This window comes from Entelurus aequoreus, linkage group LG28 (assembly GCF_033978785.1).
Source record: "Entelurus aequoreus isolate RoL-2023_Sb linkage group LG28, RoL_Eaeq_v1.1, whole genome shotgun sequence".
Classification (NCBI taxonomy): Eukaryota; Metazoa; Chordata; class Actinopteri; order Syngnathiformes; family Syngnathidae; genus Entelurus; species Entelurus aequoreus.
Genome location: NC_084758.1, coordinates 27,769,135 through 27,789,627, shown reverse-complemented (window position 1 = coordinate 27,789,627; position 20,493 = coordinate 27,769,135). Strand labels below are relative to the sequence as shown.

Sequence of the window (20,493 nt, the reverse complement as noted above, 5' to 3'; positions counted from 1 at the left end):
GGCTTTTTCTGGCTGTTCTGCCACACCTTTTCTTTGAGTCATTGTTTTTCCTCCAACTGTCAACCAGTGTCTCGGGATGGAGAGATCTTATTCATGGAGGTGAATTTGTGTCCTTATTACAAAAGTGTTTTTTTTGACACTGAATTTCTTTGCGTTTTGAATTTTGGGAACTGAATTTTTTTTACTTCCAATCATGCGAACAATTTAATTGAAAAAAAAAATGTGTCAGCAAAATACGTGTTTAAAAATTCTGCGTATATAAAAATGCAGTGTTTTAAAATCCAGTGTAAAAAAATGTTTGCTGCTTCAAAAAGCAAGACTCACTTCCGATAAATCCAGACAGAAGCAATCGAGCGTGCCTCAGAACCAGCCAATGAGGTGTCAAGTTTGAAGTCATTTGATACGGGTGTTGCTAAACAGCATATGGGTTGAGTTTTTTTCTTGCCCTGATGTGGGATCTGAGCCGGGGATGTCATTGTGGCTTGTGCAGCCCTTTGAGACACCTGTGATTAAGGGCCATATAAATAAACTTTTGTTGATTAATTGATTGTTAAAAAAAGGCAGTTAACTGGGCTACCTGGGCATCATACAACATAATAAACATTTAACCCTAATCCTTCTGAGACATGATCGTTTACTTCAGTCTTAATTTACCAAAAGTGGGTCTTGCTCTTTCAAGCAGCAATTTTTTTTACACTGAATTTTTAAACAATGAATTTTAAAACTAGCTTTTTCAGGCAGCACATTTTTTTACACTGAATTCTTTTTACACTGAATTTTTTTTTACATTGAATTTTTAAACAATGAATTTTAAATCTTGCTTTTTCAGGCAGCTAATTTTTTTACACTGAATTTTTTTTATACTGAATTTTTAAACAATTAATTTTAAATCTTGCTTTTTCAGGCAGCAAATTTTTTTACACTGAAATTTTAAACAATGAATTTTAAATCTTGCTTTTTCAGGCAGCTAATTTTTTTACACTGAATTTTTTTTACACTGAATTTTTAAACAATTTTAAATCTAGCTTTTTCAGGCAGCACATTTTTTTTACACTGAATTTTTTTTACACTGAATTTTTAAACAATGAATTTTAAATCTTGCTTTTTCAGGCAGCTAATTTTTTTACACTGAATTTTTTTTACACTGAATTTTTAAACAATTAATTTTAAATCTTGCTTTTTCAGGCAGCAAATTTTTTTACACTGATATTTTAAACAATGAATTTTAAATCTTGCTTTTTCAGGCAGCAAATTTTTTTACACTGAATTTTTTTTACACTGACTTTTTAAACAACAAATTTTAAATCTTACTTTTTCAGGCAGTTAATTATTTTACACTGAATTTTTAAACAATTAATTTTAAATCTTGCTTTTTCAGGCAGCAAATTTTTTTACCCTGAATTTCTTTTTACACTGAATTTTTAAACAATGAATTTTAAATCTTGCTTTTTCAGGCAGCTAATTTTTTCACACTGAATTTTTTTTACACTGAATTTTTAAACAATTAATTTTAAATCTTGCTTTTTCAGGCAGCTAATTTTTTTACACTGAATTTTTAAACAATTAATTTTAAATCTTGCTTTTTCAGGCAGCAAATTTTTTTACACTGAATTTTTTTTACACTGAATTTTTAAACAATGAATTTTAAATCTTGCTTTTTTACGCAGCAAATTTTTTTACACTGAATTTTTAAACAATTAATTTTAAATCTTGCTTTATCAGGCAGCAAATTTTTTTAACCTGAATTTTTTTTTACACTGAATTTTTAAGCAATGAATTTTAAATCTTGCTTTTTCAGGCAGCAAGTTTTTTTACACTGAATTTTTAAACACAAATTTTAAAACACTTAATTTTTATACACACATTTGGCTAACAATTTTTTTTCAATGAAATAGCATATTTTAAGCTACATAAATTCAGTGTCTAAAAAAAACCTTTCGTAATAAAGACACAAATCTACCTCCATACTTACTCGTCCTTACTCGCACACGGAGGACGAAAAAGGACTCCACTTGTCATATACTGCGAGGTAGCATTGTTAGCGTTAGCATTGCTAACTCGTTCTTGCAGTGCATGACCATGGCGTTCCAGTCAAGAGATAACGTGACGCTTGCTCTTCCCACTCCACACCACCAGGAGGCAGCATAGTAGCATGGGGAGTCTCTGCTGTGTTCCATTTAAAACGAGCTGCAACAGAACATCAGGTGCTTTAAGCTCCCATGCTATCTTAAATTCCCCCAGTGAGGTGTTTCACAAGCACATTATTGTTATATTGCCAGACTTGCTCGCCGTGAAACTTCCAAGATGCATTTTGAGACATACTGGAGTGCAGCTGTGGTCGTCAGCAGCCCGGCTGGTAGGCGCCGACGGGCGAGCTCGCCGCCGCCGTCGCCGGCACCAGGGCGAGGTAGTTGGAGGGCACGTAGCCCCTCCGCCTGCCTCTCACCTCCACCAGGCTCCACTCGCGGCTCCCTCTCTTGTCGTGAGGCTCCAGGACCCGGACCGGCTCGCCCGCCACCACGGAGACTTCGTGGTTTCCCCTCGCTGTGAAGTTGTAGGCCGCAAACACCTGCGAGACACATTCCACATTTGTCTGTTATCGGGAACACACGTGTACATTTTTCCATATGGGGAAATGTAAAACTAGTGGAATATTTAATAGTCGGCTACCATCAAATATCCCAAAAATGTACAGAGATGGAAAATACTAGAACAGGGGTGTCAAACTCATTTTCATTGAGGGCCACATCGCAGTAATGGCTGCTTTCAGAGGGCCGCTTTTTAAACATTAATTTACACTATGCATGCGGGTAATAACCTGTGATTAATCATGATTGATCAAAATGCATATGCATTTGATTATTAGATGTTTTTATGTATAACTTGCTTTAAAATCATAAATAAAGGTGACACGCAGTTTTTATCTCACAAAAATAGTTTTGCAATACAGTATACAATAATATAACTGGCATGATCCAATTAAAGTTTCAAATATGCATTTTTTTTCTGTCAAAATTGAAAGAACGGATACATTTAGTGAAAAAAATGTAATTAAATAAGTATTTTATTGATACCCATTTTTTCAAGGCTTTCGCGGGCCACATAGAATGATGTGGCGGGCCAGAACTGGCCCCCGGGCCTTGAGTTTGACACCTCTGTACTAGAGTTAAAAGCACAGTATGTGCATATCGCATTGTGGGGTGACTATGTGGAATCAATTAGATGAGGAAATCAAACAAATAACACCATTCAATTTAAAAATATATGTATATGTGTCACACCTGGGTGAAGTCTTGTCTGGGTTTCGTCTGGTTTCATGTTGTCTTGTCATTTCCTGTTTTATTTTGAAAGGTTAACTCTCCCTCTCGTTTCAGATCACTTGCCCTTCCTCCCTTTTCACTGGTCTGATGTCTCTCCTGATTGTGCCCACCTGTGTCACCCTCCCTCATGTGTATAAATGTCTCGCCCTCCTCTTGTCTTGTGCCAGAGTATATCGTCTCGTCTCGTACCTCCGGCCTTCGTCCACAGTCTCGAACCAAGCTGATAAGTATTGCCTCGCCTTATTTATTGATGTGTTCCCTCTGAGTGGTTTTTGTTTTGCTAAAGTTTTTTGGTCAAGTTTTTTTGTGCTAATTCCATAGAGCTTTGCCTTCCTTTTTTCCTCCTCTTGGAGCGCTTTAGTTTGTAGTTCTCTCAGCTCTTCATAGCGTTCTTTCTGTTTATAGCTTCTTGTCTCCTCTGCATGAGTGAGTTACCCTTTTTTGTAGTTCATCATAGGTTTTTGTTATTAGACTTGTGTAGAATTTTGCCTTTTCCTCCCTATGGATTGATTTTCCGTTTATTGCTTTATGCCCTATGATATATATCTGCTGTTACTAAAATGTATCAAAGAGATTTTGTAGCCACTTTTGTTTTAATCACTCGGTTCAAAGAAAACTGTAAAAATAAAGCCTGTGTCAATTGTCCCCCTTCTGCATCTGAGTCCTCATTCTCGCCAAGGCTTAACAATATGTGTATAATGCATATGTTCCTTTTTGACTGTACTTAAATGTATAATAGACTGCATTTATATTCACATGTGAATAATGTTGTATAATAGACTGTATTTGTTATTCACATGTGAATAATGCTGTATAATAGACTGTATTATTATTATTCAATCAATCAATCAATCAATGTTTATTTATATAGCCCTAAATCACTAGTGTCTCAAAGGGCTGTACAAGCCACAACGACATCCTTGGTGTCGAGTGGGTCTGATATAATATTGTGAAAGTCCAACACATCAGCGAAAGTCCAGTCCATGGTGGGGCCAGCGGGAACCATCCCGAGTGGAGACGGGTCAGCAGCGTAGAGATGTCCCCATCTGATGGGCAGGCTAGCGGTCCACCCCGGAGCAGAGTAGAAAAGAAAAGAAAAGAAACGGCAGATCAACTGGTCTAAAAAGGGAGTCTATTTAAAGGCTAGAGTATACAAATGAGTTTTAAGATGAGACTTAAATGCTTCTACTGAGGTAGCATCTCTAACTTTTACCGGGAGGGCATTCCATAATATTGGAGCCCGAATAGAAAACGCTCTATAGCCCGCAGACTTTTTTTGGGCTCTGGGAATCACTAATAAGCCGGAGTTCTTTGAACGCAGATTTCTTGCTGGGACATATGGTACAGTACAATCGTCAAGATAGGCAGGAGCTTGACCGTGTAGTATTTTATACGTAAGTAGTAAAACCTTAAAGTCGCATCTTAGGTGCACAGGAAGCCAGTGCAAGTGAGCCAGTATAGGCGTAATATGATCAAACTTTCTTGTTTTTGTCAAAAGTCTAGCAGCCGCATTTTGTACCATCTGTAATCTTTTAATGCTAGACATAGGGAGGCCCGAAAATAATACGTTACAGTAATCGAGACGAGATGTAACGAACGCATGGATAATGATCTCAGCATCGCTTGTGGACAAAATGGAACGAATTTTAGCGATATTACGGAGATGAAAGAAGGCCGTTTTAGTAACACTCTTAATGTGTGACTCAAACGAGAGAGTTGGGTCGAAGATAATACCCAGATTCTTTACCGAGTCGCCTTGTTTAATTGTTTGGTTGTCAAATGTTAAGGTGGTATTATTAAATAGATGTTGGTGTTGAGCAGGACCGATAATCAGCATTTCCGTTTTCTTAGCGTTGAGTTGCAAAAAGTTAGCGGACATCCATTGTTTAATTTCATTAAGACACGCCTCCAGCTGACTACAATCCGGCGTGTTGGTCAGCTTTAGGGGCATGTAGAGTTGGGTGTCATCAGCATAACAGTGAAAGCTAACACCGTATTTGCGTATGATGTCACCTAGCGGCAGCATGTAAATATTAAAGAGTGCAGGGCCAAGAACTGAACCCTGGGGAACTCCGCACGTTACCTTAACATAGTCCGAGGTCACATTGTTATGGGAGACACACTGCATCCTGTCAGTAAGATAAGAGTTAAACCAAGACAAGGCTAAGTCTGACATCCCAATACGCGTTTTGATACGCTCTAATAAAATATTATGATCAACAGTATCGAAAGCGGCGCTAAGATCAAGAAGCAGCAACATAGATGAAGCATCAGAATCCATCGTCAGCAATAGATCATTAGTCATTTTTGCGAGGGCTGTCTCCGTAGAGTGATTTGCCCTGAAACCGGATTGAAAAGGTTCACAGAGATTGTTAGTCACTAAGTGTTCATTTAGCTGCTGTGCGACAATTTTTTCGAGAATTTTCGAGATAAACGGTAGGTGGGACACCGGCCGGTAGTTCACCATGAGGTCAGGATCGAGGTTAGGTCTTTTGAGTAGAGGATGAATAACCGCTTTTTTGAATGCTAGAGGAACAGTACCAGAGGAAAGTGATAGGTTTATAATATTTAACACTGATGGACCTAATAAAACAAAAAGCTCCTTGATAAGTTTCCCAGGAATTGGGTCAAGTAAACATGTTGTTTGTTTTGTCCCATTTACACATTTTAACAATTCCTCCAATGTTATTTCATCAAAGAGAGAGAAACTATTTTGGAGGGCAATGTCCGTCGTATATACAGTCATATTTGTGTTAATAGAACCCAGTTGTGGCTGGGATGCATTGTCTTTAATCTCTTTTCTGATGAGTTCAATTTTCTTATTAAAGAAATTCATAAAGTCATCTGCTGAGTGGGTGGAGCTACTGGGAGGAGTCCCTTGTTGGGTTAGCGATGCTACTGTACTAAACAAAAATTTAGGATCATTTTTGTTGAGGTGGATGAGATTTGAGTAATATTTAGCTTTAGCTGAGGTAAGCATGCGTTTATAAGTTATTAAACTATCACTCCATGCTTGATGGAAAACCTCAAGTTTAGTCGCACGCCATTTGCGTTCCAGCTTTCTACATGATAATTTCTGGGCTTTAGTTTCTTCTGTAAACCATGGGGTACGCCTTTTAGGGGCCCTTTTTAGCTTTAGCGGTGCTACAATATCAATGGTGTCGCGCAGGGCGTCGTTAAAGTTGTTAGTGAGGTTATCAATAGAGCCCACATAATTTGGGAAAGGTGCCATTACTGAAGGCAGTAGGTCAGTAAGAGTCGTCGTTGTGGCAGTATTAATGTTGCGGCTGCTATAGCAGTTATTATTATTATTATTAGTTTGTTGACAATGAGTCCGAACTTCGAATTTTATAAGGTAATGATCGGACATTACTTTAGTGTACGGGAGTATCGTAACTTTAGAGGTGGTGACACCCCTGACAAGCACTAGATCTATCGTATTACCGTTGCGATGCGTGGGTTCATTTATTATTTGTGTAAGACCACAGCTATCAATTATAGTCTGGAGCGCCACGCATGGAGGGTCCGATGGGGTATTCATATGGATGTTAAAGTCTCCCATTATGATTATATTGTCGGCGTGCGTCACTAGATCAGCAACGAACTCTGCATTCATTCACATATAATATATATATTATATATATTATATATATATATATAATATATATATATATATATATATATATATATATATATATATATATATATATAAATATATATATATATATATTCATTATATATATATATAATATATATATATATAATATATATATATATTCACATATAATACTCTGCAGCATCGCGTGGACATCGGGGGCGGTACCTCTGGATTGGCAGACCGGGGTGGTGGTTCCTCTCTTTAAGAAGGGGAACCGGAGGGTGTGTTCTAACTATCGTGGGATCACACTCCTCAGCCTTCCCGGTAAGGTCTATTCAGGTGTGCTGGAGAGGAGGCTACGCCGGATAGTCGAACCTCGGATTCAGGAGGAACAGTGTGGTTTTTGTCCTGGTCGTGGAACTGTGGACCAGCTCTATACTCTCGGCAGGGTCCTTGAGGGTGCATGGGAGTTTGCCCAACCAGTCTACATGTGTTTTGTGGACTTGGAGAAGGCATTCGACCGTGTCCCTCGGGAAGTCCTGTGGGGAGTGCTCAGAGAGTATGGGGTATCGGACTGTCTGATTGTGGCGGTCCGCTCCCTGTATGATCAGTGCCAGAGTTCGGTCCGCATTGCCGGCAGTAAGTCGGACACGTTTCCAGTGAGGGTTGGACTCCGCCAAGGCTGCCTTTTGTCACCGATTCTGTTCATAACTTTTTATGGACAGAATTTCTAGGCGCAGTCAAGGCGTTGAGGGTATCTGGTTTGGTGGCTGCAGGATTAGGTCTCTGCTATTTGCAGATGATGTGGTCCTGATGGCTTCATCTGGCCAGGATCTTCAGCTCTCGCTGGATCGGTTCGCAGCTGAGTGTGAAGCGACTGGGATGAGAATCAGCACCTCCAAGTCCGGATCCATGGTTCTCACCCGGAAAAGGGTGGAGTGCCATCTCCGGGTTGCGGAGGAGACCCTGCCCCAAGTGGAGGAGTTCAAGTACCTCAGAGTCTTGTTCACGAGTGGGGGAAGAGTGGACCGTGAGATCGACAGGCGGATCGGTGCGGCGTCTTCAGTAATGCGGACGCTGTATCGATCCGTTGTGGTGAAGGAGCTGAGCCGGAAGGAAAAGCTCTCAATTTACCGGTCGATCTACGTTCCCATCCTCACCTATGGTCATGAGCTTTGGGTTATGACCGAAAGGACAAGATCACGGGTACAAGCGGCCGAAATTAGTTTCCTCCGCCGGGTGGTGGGGCTCTCCCTTAGAGATAGGGTGAGAAGCTCTGCCATCCGGGGGGAGCTCAAAGTAAAGCCGCTGCTCCTCCACATGGAGAGGAGCCAGATGAGGTGGTTCGGGCATCTGGTCAGGATGCCACCCGAACGCCTCCCTAGGGAGGTGTTTAGGGCACGTCCGACCGGTAGGAGGCCACGGGGAAGACCCGGGACACGTTGGGAAGACTATGTCTCCCGGCTGGCCTGGGAACGCCTCGGGATCCCCCGGGAGGAGCTGGACGAAGTGGCTGGGGAGAGGGAAGTCTGAGCTTCCCTGCTTAAGCTGCTGCCCCCGCGACCCGACCTCGGATAAGCGGAAGAAGATGGATGGACATTTAATACCATTTCTCAATTCAACATGTTACTACTTCAACATTTCTCAAACGGTTTGAAAAATTTCAACACCAACCACTTCAACTCATTCAGACCATTAAAGTTTATAAAAAAAAAAAAATTTAAATCCAGCTTTTCCCGAAATTCCCACATTTCTTGTAATTTCCCATTGAAATCAATGGGACATTCTTCAAAGTTCCACAATTCCCACATTTTTCATCTGACTCAAACTGATCCAACTTCAAAATATTCAGCCTGGAATTGTGTGCTCTACTTCAACAATTCACATGTCTAAGTCTAATGAATAGAGTATCTATATGTATGCAAATATAAATTAGTGGTGCTCCAAAATTAAATCACATCCATTTGTATTAATTCAAATTCTAAATCAGTTCATTTTTAAGAATCGGTTTTAGGAAAACTTTTTTGTTTTTAAAGAACCAATTTTTTAAATTAAAAACAAGCTATAATATATTATTACTATTGATAGTTTTCATAAATTGTGTTTTTCCTTTTTTTTATCATCGCATTTAATGAGTATTGTATTTGTATGTCTTCTCAGTTGATGCTTTTATTTGTTTCTGTATTGTGTAGTTATTATATGCTTTTATTTGTAATTGTATTGAGTTTGTGGACCCCAGGAAGACTAGTGGGTTGTTGTGGCAACCAGCTAATGGGGATCCTTAATCAATATTGCTTTGTAGACTACTATCCTAAGTGTATAAAGCTGGGAGTGGGTTGGAGTTGCCATAGTGTCTTTTGTTGATTTTTGTAAATAACATTTTTAAAGTACATTTTTAAAAAGACGTGTTTTCAGGGCCAGCACACGAGAGAAAGAGAGATATTTTAGAACCAGCCTTTAAAATCCTTAAATAATTGATAATTGGACATTTGTCAATCGATTGAGAATCGCATGCATCAAAATGTAATTAGTCGCCATCTTGGCTACGTTAAGAAAGCGGAGAGACTATCAAAAAGCGATCTCTCTCATAATCTCTGCCTAACTTGAAGCAAGTGGAAAAAAGTTACATTTATTATTATAAATTATAAAGATTGACTTGCTGCAGAGCAAAGAATGGTTGCAAGTAGAGATGTCCGATAATGGCTTTGGCGGATATCCGATATTGTCCAACTCTTAATTACCGATTCCGATATCTACCGATATATACAGTCGTGCAATTAACACATTATTATGCCTAATTTTGTTGTGATGCCCCGCTGGATGCATTAAACAATGTAACAAGGTTTTCCAAAATAAATCAACTCAAGTTATGGAAAAAAATGCCAACATGGCACTGCCATATTTATTATTGAAGTCACAAAGTGCATTAGTTTTTTTAACATGCCTCAAAACAGCAGCTTGGAATTTGGGACATGCTCTCCCTGAGAGAGCATGAGGAGGTTGAGGTGGGCGGGGTTGAGGTGTGGGGGGGGGGGTATATTGTAGCGTCCCGGAAGAGTTAGTGCTGCTAGGGGTTCTGGGTATTTGTTCTGTTGTGTTAGGGTGCGGATGTTCTCCCGAAATGTGTTTGTCATTCTTGTTTGGTGTGGGTTCACAGTGTGGCACATATTTGTAACAGTGTTAAAGTTGTTTATACGGCAACCCTCAGTGTGACCTGTATGGCTGTTGACCAAGTATGCTTTGCATTCACATGTGATTGGGCCGGCACGCAGAGGCACTGCCTTTAAGGTTTATTGGCGCTCTGAACTTCTCCGTACGTCCGTGTACCACTCCGTACGTACAGCGGCGTTTTAAAAAGTCATACATTCTACTTTTCGATACCGATAATTTCCGATATTACATTTTAAAGCATTTATCGGCCGATAATATCGGCAGTTGGATATTATCGGACATTTCTATTTGCAGGTGTTAAAAAGGAGAGAAAAAGGGTAAATATTGCCACACCGCACTGATAAAATTCACTCACCCACGTACTAAGTACACATTTATTGAAGAGTAAAGACGGAAGTATTCACATTGACATACAGCATCAACACCAGGTTGGTGTTTAGCTGACAGTTTGAGAAGTCAGACAGCTGCAGTTCAAGGCTCCCCTGCAACCTTTGACCTCAGCTACCTTGGACGTCCCGTGTCGGATATCATTTAAAATCAATAGGGCTCTTACTTTGAAGGAGGACAATGATCCCTGACCGCTCTTTCACTCGCACAACTTCCAGACAGGCACGCTAATGAGCACGGCGTCCTTGCAACGCTACTACGTTTTGCTGAGCGGCCGCTAACGGGACGAGAGAGCCGCCGCCGGGGCAAAGTTCGTCTCCTGGGAAAACCTCACGTTGGATGACACGATGCCGCCAGGAAGTGAGGCCTGGATTTAATGAAGGGCGGGACGTCGCTGGTTTTTGGGGGTTTAAGGGACCGACGCACTCGTTGCCTGAGGCGAACTCCTCGGCATCGTCATCATCAGCGCGTGCGTGGCCTCAAGGTGGGAGGGTTTTTTTTTTTTTTTTATAGCACGACACTCAGGGTCAAGAGGGAGGGGGATTGCCTGGAGGAGGTCAGCTGAGTTATTAGTCACCTTAACAGGCAATAAGAACACACACACACACACACACACGCCTGGTGATGAAATCTCGCTCCACTCACCTTAATCTCACTCTCTCTGGTTTACACGCTCACATAAACTATCACACATTTACAAGCCTTGACACTCCCGCCTTCGACTCACATGTATTAATAGTGTAAATCAATACCCACACACACACACACGCACACACACACACCATGTGACTGATTGATGCTGCTGCTCCAGAGCACACAGTCACGCACGTCAATCAACGCGCGCCCGCTTGTCAACGGCACTTAATTGAGGAAATAAACATGCTAGCAGTTCAACCAATCAGATCACTGGAACCTGCCCACCAGAGTTTGATGGGTGACTGACAAGAGTAGTGACATTTTTCTTGTCACATTCATCCATTTTCTACCGCTTGTCCCGTTCGGGGCTGCGGGGGGTGCTGGAGCCTATCTCAGCTGCATTCGGACGGAAGGCGGGGTACATCCTGGACAAGTCGCCACCTCATCGCAGGGCCAACAGAGATAGACAGACACTCGCATTCACACACTAGGGCCAATTTAGTGTTGCCAATCAACCTATCCCCAGGTGCATGTCTTTGGAGGTGGGAGGAAGCCGGAGTACCCGGAGGGAACCCACGCAGTCACGGGGAGAACACGCAAACTCCACACAGAAAGATCCCGAGCGCAGGATCGAACCCAGGACCTTCGTATTGTGAGGCAGGCGCACTAACCCCTCTTCCACCGTGCTGCCCCGCTGAGAAATCAATTAAATAAATAAGATTGTAATAAAAAAATGTTTTATTTCATTACAAGACCAATTATCCAAAATATTGTTAGACTACTAATTAACTACTAATTAACTAATTTATAGACCATTACTTCATATTTTAATGAATAAATTATTGTTCTAGTTAGGTTTTTTTCTGGTTTGTGTATGTATTTACCAATAAAAGATTATAGCAGGATCGCTGGTCCTTAATTTATCTACTGCATCAACTCTGTCAAAATGAATGGACTTCCGCGATTTTCCTATTTGTTCCAGTGTAAACCACTTTTTCTCCCTCTGTCCTTCTTTCGTCAATAAGACAGATTTTGGACTTCATTTGGAATAAAAAGACTCACAGGTCACACAAATAATATTTGCGGAGGCCCAAATCATCAGGAGGATTAGCACTACCTAACTATAGGTTTCACTACTGGGCCACCAACATTAGAATTCTTAAATATTGGCTGCAATGTGAAGCATTTGATCCCTCTCTGTTATGGCTTCCGGTTATGGAGGCAAACTCAACTAAACCAGTATCTCTCAGGACTCTGGTTCACTCTCTCATCCACTCTTCTACCTCCGCTTTGACGAAAAATCCAATCGTAAAAACCTCATTCAGGATTTGGGATCAGTTTAAGCTCTGTTTTGGTTTGCAGACTAATTCTAGTCTTGTACCCATCACTGCTAACCATGCTTTCCTTCCCTCTCTTGTCGATAGTGTCTTTTTAAGATGGTCTAGTATGGGGATCAACAACATTAAAGATTTACACATTGACAACACTTTTTCTTTAGATATCTACTTATGCGCATATATACATATACATATATATATATATATATATATATATATATATATATATATATATATATATATATATATATATATATATATACGTATATATATATATATATACATATATATATATATATACGTATACATATATATATATATATATATATACGTATATATATATATATATATACGTATATATATATATGTATATATATATATATATACATATATATATATATATATATATATATATTTATATATATATATATATAAATATATATATATATATGAATATATATATATATATATAAATATATATATATATATAAATATATATATATGTTATATTATTTCTTATGTAACATCACTATTACATGTGATATTATTGTCATTGCCCTTACAGAATATTATTGTACAGTGGCTGCGGGTATTTACTCAACCACTAAGTGGAGCAGGCGTCTATTTGAGGTCAGTATTTGAACAAACTTTTTTTCATATAACTAATGACATTTAATGTTAATTCTATATGTTATTACTGTATTATGATCTCTTGAGGAGTTAAAACCTAACAGGCTTACTTTCAGTTTTCAGGTCAGTGGCAAATAAAATGCTTTGTACTTATGCAGGGTGGCCAACAGGAAGGGTGTGCTCACCTGGAAGCAGGGCTGGCTGTGCACCGTCGCAGTGTGTCGTAGCTCCGGTGTGTACGAGTGCCTCCTGACGCATACGGCACCTTGCGGCGAGGGCGGGTGAGGCGACGGGGGCGGCTCTTCTGCCGGCTGATGATAGCGGATCAGCCTTGAGGACGGCACGTAGCCTCGCCGGCCTGAATGGGACACAAGCACGTGTCAGTTTTTTGTTGCACACCTTGATCTATATCAGTGGTTCTCAAACTTTTTTTGTCATCCCCCACTTTGGACAAGGGAGAGTTTTCAAGCCCCACCTGCCCCCATCGCCCCAACAGAACGCTAATGCCAAGCTTAACATTTTCAAATTTATTGAACATCAAGTTGTATACATTCAAACTCAATAACATAAAATAACATCAAGTTCAATAATAAATAAAATAACTGTGCAGCTGTGGTATAACTTGCATCAAGTTCAATAATTAAAAAAATAACTTGTATCAAGTTCAATAATAAATAAAACAAAAGTGTTATAGCTTGCATCAAGTTCAATAATAAATCAAATAAAAGTGTTATAACTTGCATCAAGTTCAATAATAAATCAAATAAGTGTTATAACTTGCATCAAGTTCAATAATAAATCAAATAACTTGCATCAAGTTCAATAATAAATAAAATAAAAGTGCCACTTTGCAATCTTTCCAAAAAAAAAAGGAGGAGCTATGCATTTGGCAAGACAGGGCGAGTGAACATGAGTTTTACAGTACTCCAGCATTAGTGGCTGCAATGAGCCTGTTTTGCACTGCACAGCTTTTCAAATCGGGGTTGCAGGCTTGACACTGCCACTCTTAGCCTGCTAGCCATCCGCACAAAAGTTTGTCCCGCTTAGCCCCGCCCCCATTAGTTACTGTTGCTATGTCTGTCAAACTTTCGCTCCTACCTAGAAATTTAAAGCCTACAGGAAAAATAAGAAATTTACATTTATTTATATAGCGGATTTCACAGACAGAATCACAAAGTGATTTACAGTGTGTATAGAAAATGAAAGCATAGTAAAAAAAAAAAATCTAAGAATATAATTTTTAAAAAAAACAATTTTAAGTGAAATTTCTTCCCGTTCCTCGCGCCCCACCTGTCACGTCTCTATTCCCCACCATTGGGGCGCGCCCCACACTTTGAGAAACGCTGATCTATATGGTGCTGATGTCCAGACATACTCCGGCAGGCGTTCCTAATTTAGGCCATGTCTACACTAAGTCGCCGCTTAAGCCCCGTTTCAGCCACACAAAACCGTTTAAGGTTCCCCTCCTCGGACAAATTTTTACACGGGTAAGTCAGCCGTGTAATTCTTGAATCTCCGGCACTTAGCTTTGTATGGACTCATTGATCGTTTACAAAATGAGTTCGGAGAGGAAGTGACGCCAGAAAGACCACGCCCACACAGGAAGTGACATCAGAAAGAACGCGCCACCGCCAGCTTCATAATGAAGCGGTTTCGTAACTTGGAGGTAAACACTGGAAATATGAAGGCGAGACATCCAGACATGCCCGTGTTTCTCCTTCTTCTACATGTACATACGCTTGTGGAAATCACACATCAATACCTTAAGACAGTGTTTTTCAACCACTGTGCCGCGGCACAATATTGTGCCGTGAGATACAGTCTGGTGTGCCGTGGGAGATGATGTAATTTCACCTATTTGGGTTAAAAATATTTTTTGCAAACCAGTAATTATAGTCTGCAAATGATGTGTTGTTGTTGAGTGTCTGTGCTGTCTAGAGCTCGGCAGAGTAACCGTGTAATACTCTTCCATATCAGTAGGTGGCAGCAGGTAGCTAATTTCTTTGTACATGTCGGAAACAGCGGGAGGCAGCGTGCAGGTAAAAAGGTGTCTAATGCTTAAACCAAAAATAAACAAAAGGTGAGTGCCCTTAAAAAAAGCCATTGAAGCTTAGAGAAGGCTATGCAGAACAAAACTAAAACTGAACTGGCTGCAAAGTAAACAAAAACAGAATGCTGGACGACAGCAAAGACTTACTGCGGAGCAAAGACGGCGTCCACAAAGTACATCCGAACATGACATGACAATCAACAATGTCCCCACAAAGAAGGATAAAAACAACTGAAATATTCTTGATTGCTAAAACAAAGTAGATGTGGGAAATATCGCTCAAAGGAAGACGTGAAACTGCTACAGGAAAATACCAAAAAAAGAGAAAAAGACACCAAAATAGGAGCGCAAGACAAGAACTAAAACACTACACACAGGAAAACAGCAAAAAAGTCAAAATAATTCACGGCGTGATGTGACAGGTGGTGACAGTACACCTACTTTGAGACAAGAGCTATATTGATGCATGCTTGGTTATGATTTAAAGTCATATCCAACAATTGCGACAATGACTTTGAACTGTCAACTGAGTTTATGATTTCTGCTGGTGGTGTGCCTCCGGATTTTTTCAACGCAAAAAATGTGCCTTGGCTCAACAAAGGTTGAAAAACACTGCATTAAGAGAAGGTGATTGCAGCTATTTGGGATACGACACTTCTCAGACAGCAAGAGAACTTTGCAATGTTGAGGTCAGCTGTGATTCTACTTAGTGAAAAACTTCGTCCATTTGTCGAAGGAGAGACAACGAGAATGCGAGCTCCCGTGGATGTGATAAAAAAGGTAGCGTGTGCTTTGTATTACCTGGCCGTCGAGGAAAACGGCGAATGCATTTGGACTGGCAAAGCAGACTGTATCAGTTATTGTCCGCCATGTATGTTGGGGACTCGACGTCTCGGTCTAGAGTATATAAAGCAGGGGTGTCCAAACTTTTTCCGCTGAGGGCCGCACACGGAAAAATTAAAGCATGCGGGGGCCATTTTGATATTTTTCATTTTCAAACCATAACAAAATATATGGATTTTGTTTTTTTTTACCTTTAGGGCTCCCGGGGACCATAAAGGGTCTAAGTCATTAAAATGTAAAAAAAAAACAAGTCGAATTATTATATATATATATATTTATTTTTTTAACGCTTACAGTAAATCTCTACAGTATATCAACTTCAGGTTGAAATAAAGTTAAAAAAAACTAAAAGGTTTTATGCCTTTTCTGTCAAAGACAACTTAGTTGTTTATAATAAAACTGAAATATGCAGTATTTCCCCCACTGCCCAAAACATTCAAAAAGAAATGTTTGATGTGAAGTAATTAGAGCCTTAAAAAGATCAATAATGCAGGACACCATTCATTATTATTTTTGAGTAATCACAGTGAAAAGACAAATAAAATCCCATTAAATATATTTGGGACCCAAAAGGTTTGTATCATAAAGTGATACATTTTTATTAGTTTTTTTTAAAACTTTCAACACTTAAGTTACGAGATCAACTTCAGATATATCTGTCGATTTTACGTTTGAACTATTATTTTGTTTGTTTTATGCTCTTTTGTCAAAGAAAACATTTGTGTTTTTGTATGGCAACCACACAATATTTTCCACATAAAACATTTTAAAGTTAAATATTTGAAATAATTGGAGCCTTGACTAGGTCAATAATTCATTATAACATTGAGTTATTTTTTTATTTTTTTTTAAGAAATGGCAAAAAAAGAAAAAAAACAGCCTGCATGGTAGCTTTGTGTCAACATTGCAACTTACCTTTTCTAGTCAGATTTCACCTCATTCCACTTTTTTTAATGTTTATTTTTTATTTTTGCAATAGCATTTCCAGAACGTGTGGCGGGCCGGTAAACAATTAGCTGCGGGCCGCAAATGGACCCCGGGCCGCACTTTGGACACCCCTGATATAAAGTCACCAAAAAGGAATGGACAATGAAGGTGAAGGCAAAAGAGTGAGGAGTGTCCTGACCAGATATCTAGATCCCTAGTTTGATTGATGTAAAATGTTCTTTATCACATTGTTTACGTGTCTAATAAAGATTTGATTAATTTATGATGTCTCAGGTGTGATTCACTACAATAGGGCCCCACAGAACACTGGATTCCAGTTAATTGAAATACCACAACACTGGATATTGTTCAGATAAGTTAAATTTAAGAACTTGCACACAAAGCAACACTGGAGGTGACTATGACGTGTGCATTTTACACGCATGCGTACTAGGTCGCGTTGTGCCGGAGGACGGAGTGGTGCGGGGGTCTTAAACGGTGGCATTGTTGTGTGTGGACACGTATAAGGTTAGGTGTGATTTACCCTGAATAACCTTTTTTTGATTGATTGAGACTTTTATTAGTAGATTGCACAGTGAAGTACATATTCCGTACAATTGACCACTAAATGGTAACACCCGAATAAGTTTTTCAACTTGTTTAAGTCGGGGTCCACTTAAATTGATTCATGATACAGATATATACTATCATATATACTATCATCATAATACAGTCATCACATAAGATAATCACATTGAATTATTTACATTATTTACAATCAGGGGTGTGGAGGGGGGGGGGGGGGGATATGGACATCAAGTAGTAGAGAGAGAGAGAGAGAGAGAGAGAGAGAGAGAGAGAGAGAGAGAGAGAGATCAGAAGGCGTAAGAAAAAGAAAAAGTATTTGCATTTGATTGTTTACATTTGATTATTTACAATCCGGGGAGGGTGTTAGTTTAGGGTTGTAGCTGCCTGGAGGTGAACTTTTATTGCGGTTTTGAAGGAGGATAGCGATGCCCTTTCTTTTATACCTGTTGGGAGCGCATTCCACATTGATGTGGCATAGAAAGAGAATGAGTTAAGACCTTTGTTAGTTCGGAATCTGGGTTTAACGTGGTTAGTGGAGCTCCCCCTGGTGTTGTGGTTATGGCGGTCATTTACGTTAAGGAAGTAGTTTGACATGTACTTCGGTATCAGGGAGGTGTAGCGGATTTTATAGACTAGGCTCAGTGCAAGTTGTTTAACTCTGTCCTCCACCTTGAGCCAGCCCACTTTAGAGAAGTGGGTAGGAGTGAGGTGGGATCTGGGGTGGAGGTCTAGAAGTAACCTGACTAGCTTGTTCTGAGATGTTTGGAGTTTAGATTTGAGGGTTTTGGAGGTGCTAGGGTACCAGGAGGTGCATGCGTAATCGAAAAAGGGTTGAACGAGAGTTCCCGCCAGAATCCTCAAGGTGCTTTTGTTGACCAGAGAGGAAATTCTGTAGAGAAATCTCGTTCGTTGGTGAAACTTTTTGATTACCTTGGTTGCCATTTTATCACACCTTATCTGGCTTCGTGTAAACGGGGCCTTAGTGCCCACTATGCATACTTACAAACACTGAGTGTAACTTTAGATTACCTTGCATGTCGCGTCAACATCCTTATTTTTGCGTGTGATTGTTTTTTTCACACAAAAAATATATGTGATCTGGCCTAGAGACAATAAAACACGGTCACACGTCATTTTGAGTGCCTAATTGTTGCAATGAGAGCATCCTGCCAAAAGATGGCGCCAGTGAACTAATTATAGTGTGCCTCAGTTTACCAGTGCATGACAATATCAGCTCAATAATGATGAAAACAAGTCTATGATTGCACAAATAAATAAATACAACTTTAGGAAAACATATTCGTAACTTATTTCTAAATTAAGAAATCTGACATGTTTGGATTGTGTACCTAATATTGTGACCTCTCACCTCCGGCGTCCACCAGCCACCTGCGGCTGTCCCCGCGGCTGTCGGCCTGGCTGATGACGGCCACCAGCTCTCCTTTGGCCAGGCTCAGGTCCAGGTCCCGGCTGCCCACCACGGCGCTCATCACCTGGTAGATCTTGTCAGAGCCGTGCTTGTCCGTCAGCTGCTTCAGCCGGAGTTGCGAGGTCGTGCCGAGAGGCTGAAGGAGAACAAAGCACAGAGATGCTTCATGCGCCGAGTCATATACTACTTTGTTCTTAGTACAAAACCCAAAACCAGTGAAGTTGGCACGTTGTGTAAATTGTAAATAAAAACAGAATACAATGATTTGCAAATCCTTTTCAACTTATATTCAATTGAATAGACTGCAAAGACAAGATATTTAACGTTCAAAATGGTAAACTTTGTTATTTTTTGCAAACATTAACTCATTTGGAATTTGATGCCTGCAACATGTTTCAAAAAAGCTGGCACAAGTGGCAAAAAAGACTGAGAAAGTTGAGGAATGCTCATCAAACACTTATTTGGAGCATCCCACAGGTGAACAGGCTAATTGGGAACAGGCGGGTGCCATGATTGGGTATAAAAGCAGCTTCCATGAAATGCTCAGTCATTCACAAACAAGGATGGGGCGAGGGTCAGCACTTTGTCAACAAATGCGTGAGCAAATTGTCCAACAGTTTAAGAACAACGTTTTTCAACCAGCTATTGCAAGGAATTTAGGGATTTCACCATCTACGGTCCGTAATATCATCAAAAAGGTTCAGAGAATCCGGAGAAATCAGTGCACGTAAGCGATGATATTACGGACCTTCGATCCCTCAGGCAGTACGGCATCAAAAACCAACATCGGTGTGTCAAGGATATCACCACATGGGCTCAGGAACACTTCAGAAAACCACTGTCAGTAACTACAGTTTGTCGCTAATATGTAAGTGCAAGTTAACTCTCTACTTTGCAAAGCCAAAGCCATTTATAAACAACACCCAGAAACGCCGCCAGCTTCGCTGGGCCCGTGCTCATCTAAGATGGACTGATGCAAAGTGGAAAAGTGTTCTGTGGTCTGACGAGTCCACATTTGAAATTGTTTTTGGAAACTGTGGGCGTTGTCTCCTCCCGACCAAAGAGGAAAATAACCATCTGTTATAGGCTCAAAGTTAAAAAGCCAGCATCTGTGATGGTATGGGGGTGTATTAGTGCCCAAGACATGGGTAACTTACACATCTGTGAAGGCGCCATTAATGCTGAAAGGCACATACAGGTTTTGGAGTAACATATGTTGCCATCCAAGCAACGTCTTTTTCATGGACGCCCCTGCTTATTTCAGCAAGACAATGGCAAGCCACATTCTGCACATGTTACAACAGCATGGCTTCGTAGTAAAAGAGTGCCGGTACTAGACTGGCCTGCCTGTAGTCCAGACCTGTCTCCCATTGAAAATGTGTGGCGCATTATGAAGTGTCAAATACAACAATGGAGACCCCGGACTGTTGAACAACTTAAGCTGTACATCAAGCAAGAATGGGAAAGAATTCCACCTGAAAAGCTTCAAAAATGTGTCTCCTCAGTTCCCAAACATTTACTGAGTGTTGGTAAAAGGAAAGGCCATGTAACACAGTGGTAAAAATGCCCCTATGCCA

General features: G+C 40.2%; 1 protein-coding gene across 2 annotated transcripts in view; it reads right to left on the bottom strand.

Moving 5' to 3' along the window:
- The window catches only part of LOC133644997 (rho guanine nucleotide exchange factor 37-like), a 57,480-nt gene that overhangs the window by 970 nt on the left and 36,017 nt on the right, over positions 1–20,493 (bottom strand). Inside the window, exons 15-18 of one of the 2 annotated variants that reach the window (XM_062039783.1) lie at positions 18,857–19,052; positions 13,265–13,437; positions 2,323–2,569; positions 1–2,187 (exon numbers count right to left, since the gene is read on the bottom strand). The exon at positions 1–2,187 is cut by the window's left edge and continues 970 nt beyond it. In XM_062039783.1, the coding sequence (XP_061895767.1) occupies positions 2,342–2,569; positions 13,265–13,437; positions 18,857–19,052 (597 nt within the window). In that variant the 3' untranslated portion in view covers positions 1–2,187; positions 2,323–2,341. Of the gene's footprint in view, positions 2,188–2,322; positions 2,570–13,264; positions 13,438–18,836; positions 19,053–20,493 lie in introns of those variants that run through there. The other variant, XM_062039784.1, reaches the window with a different exon arrangement.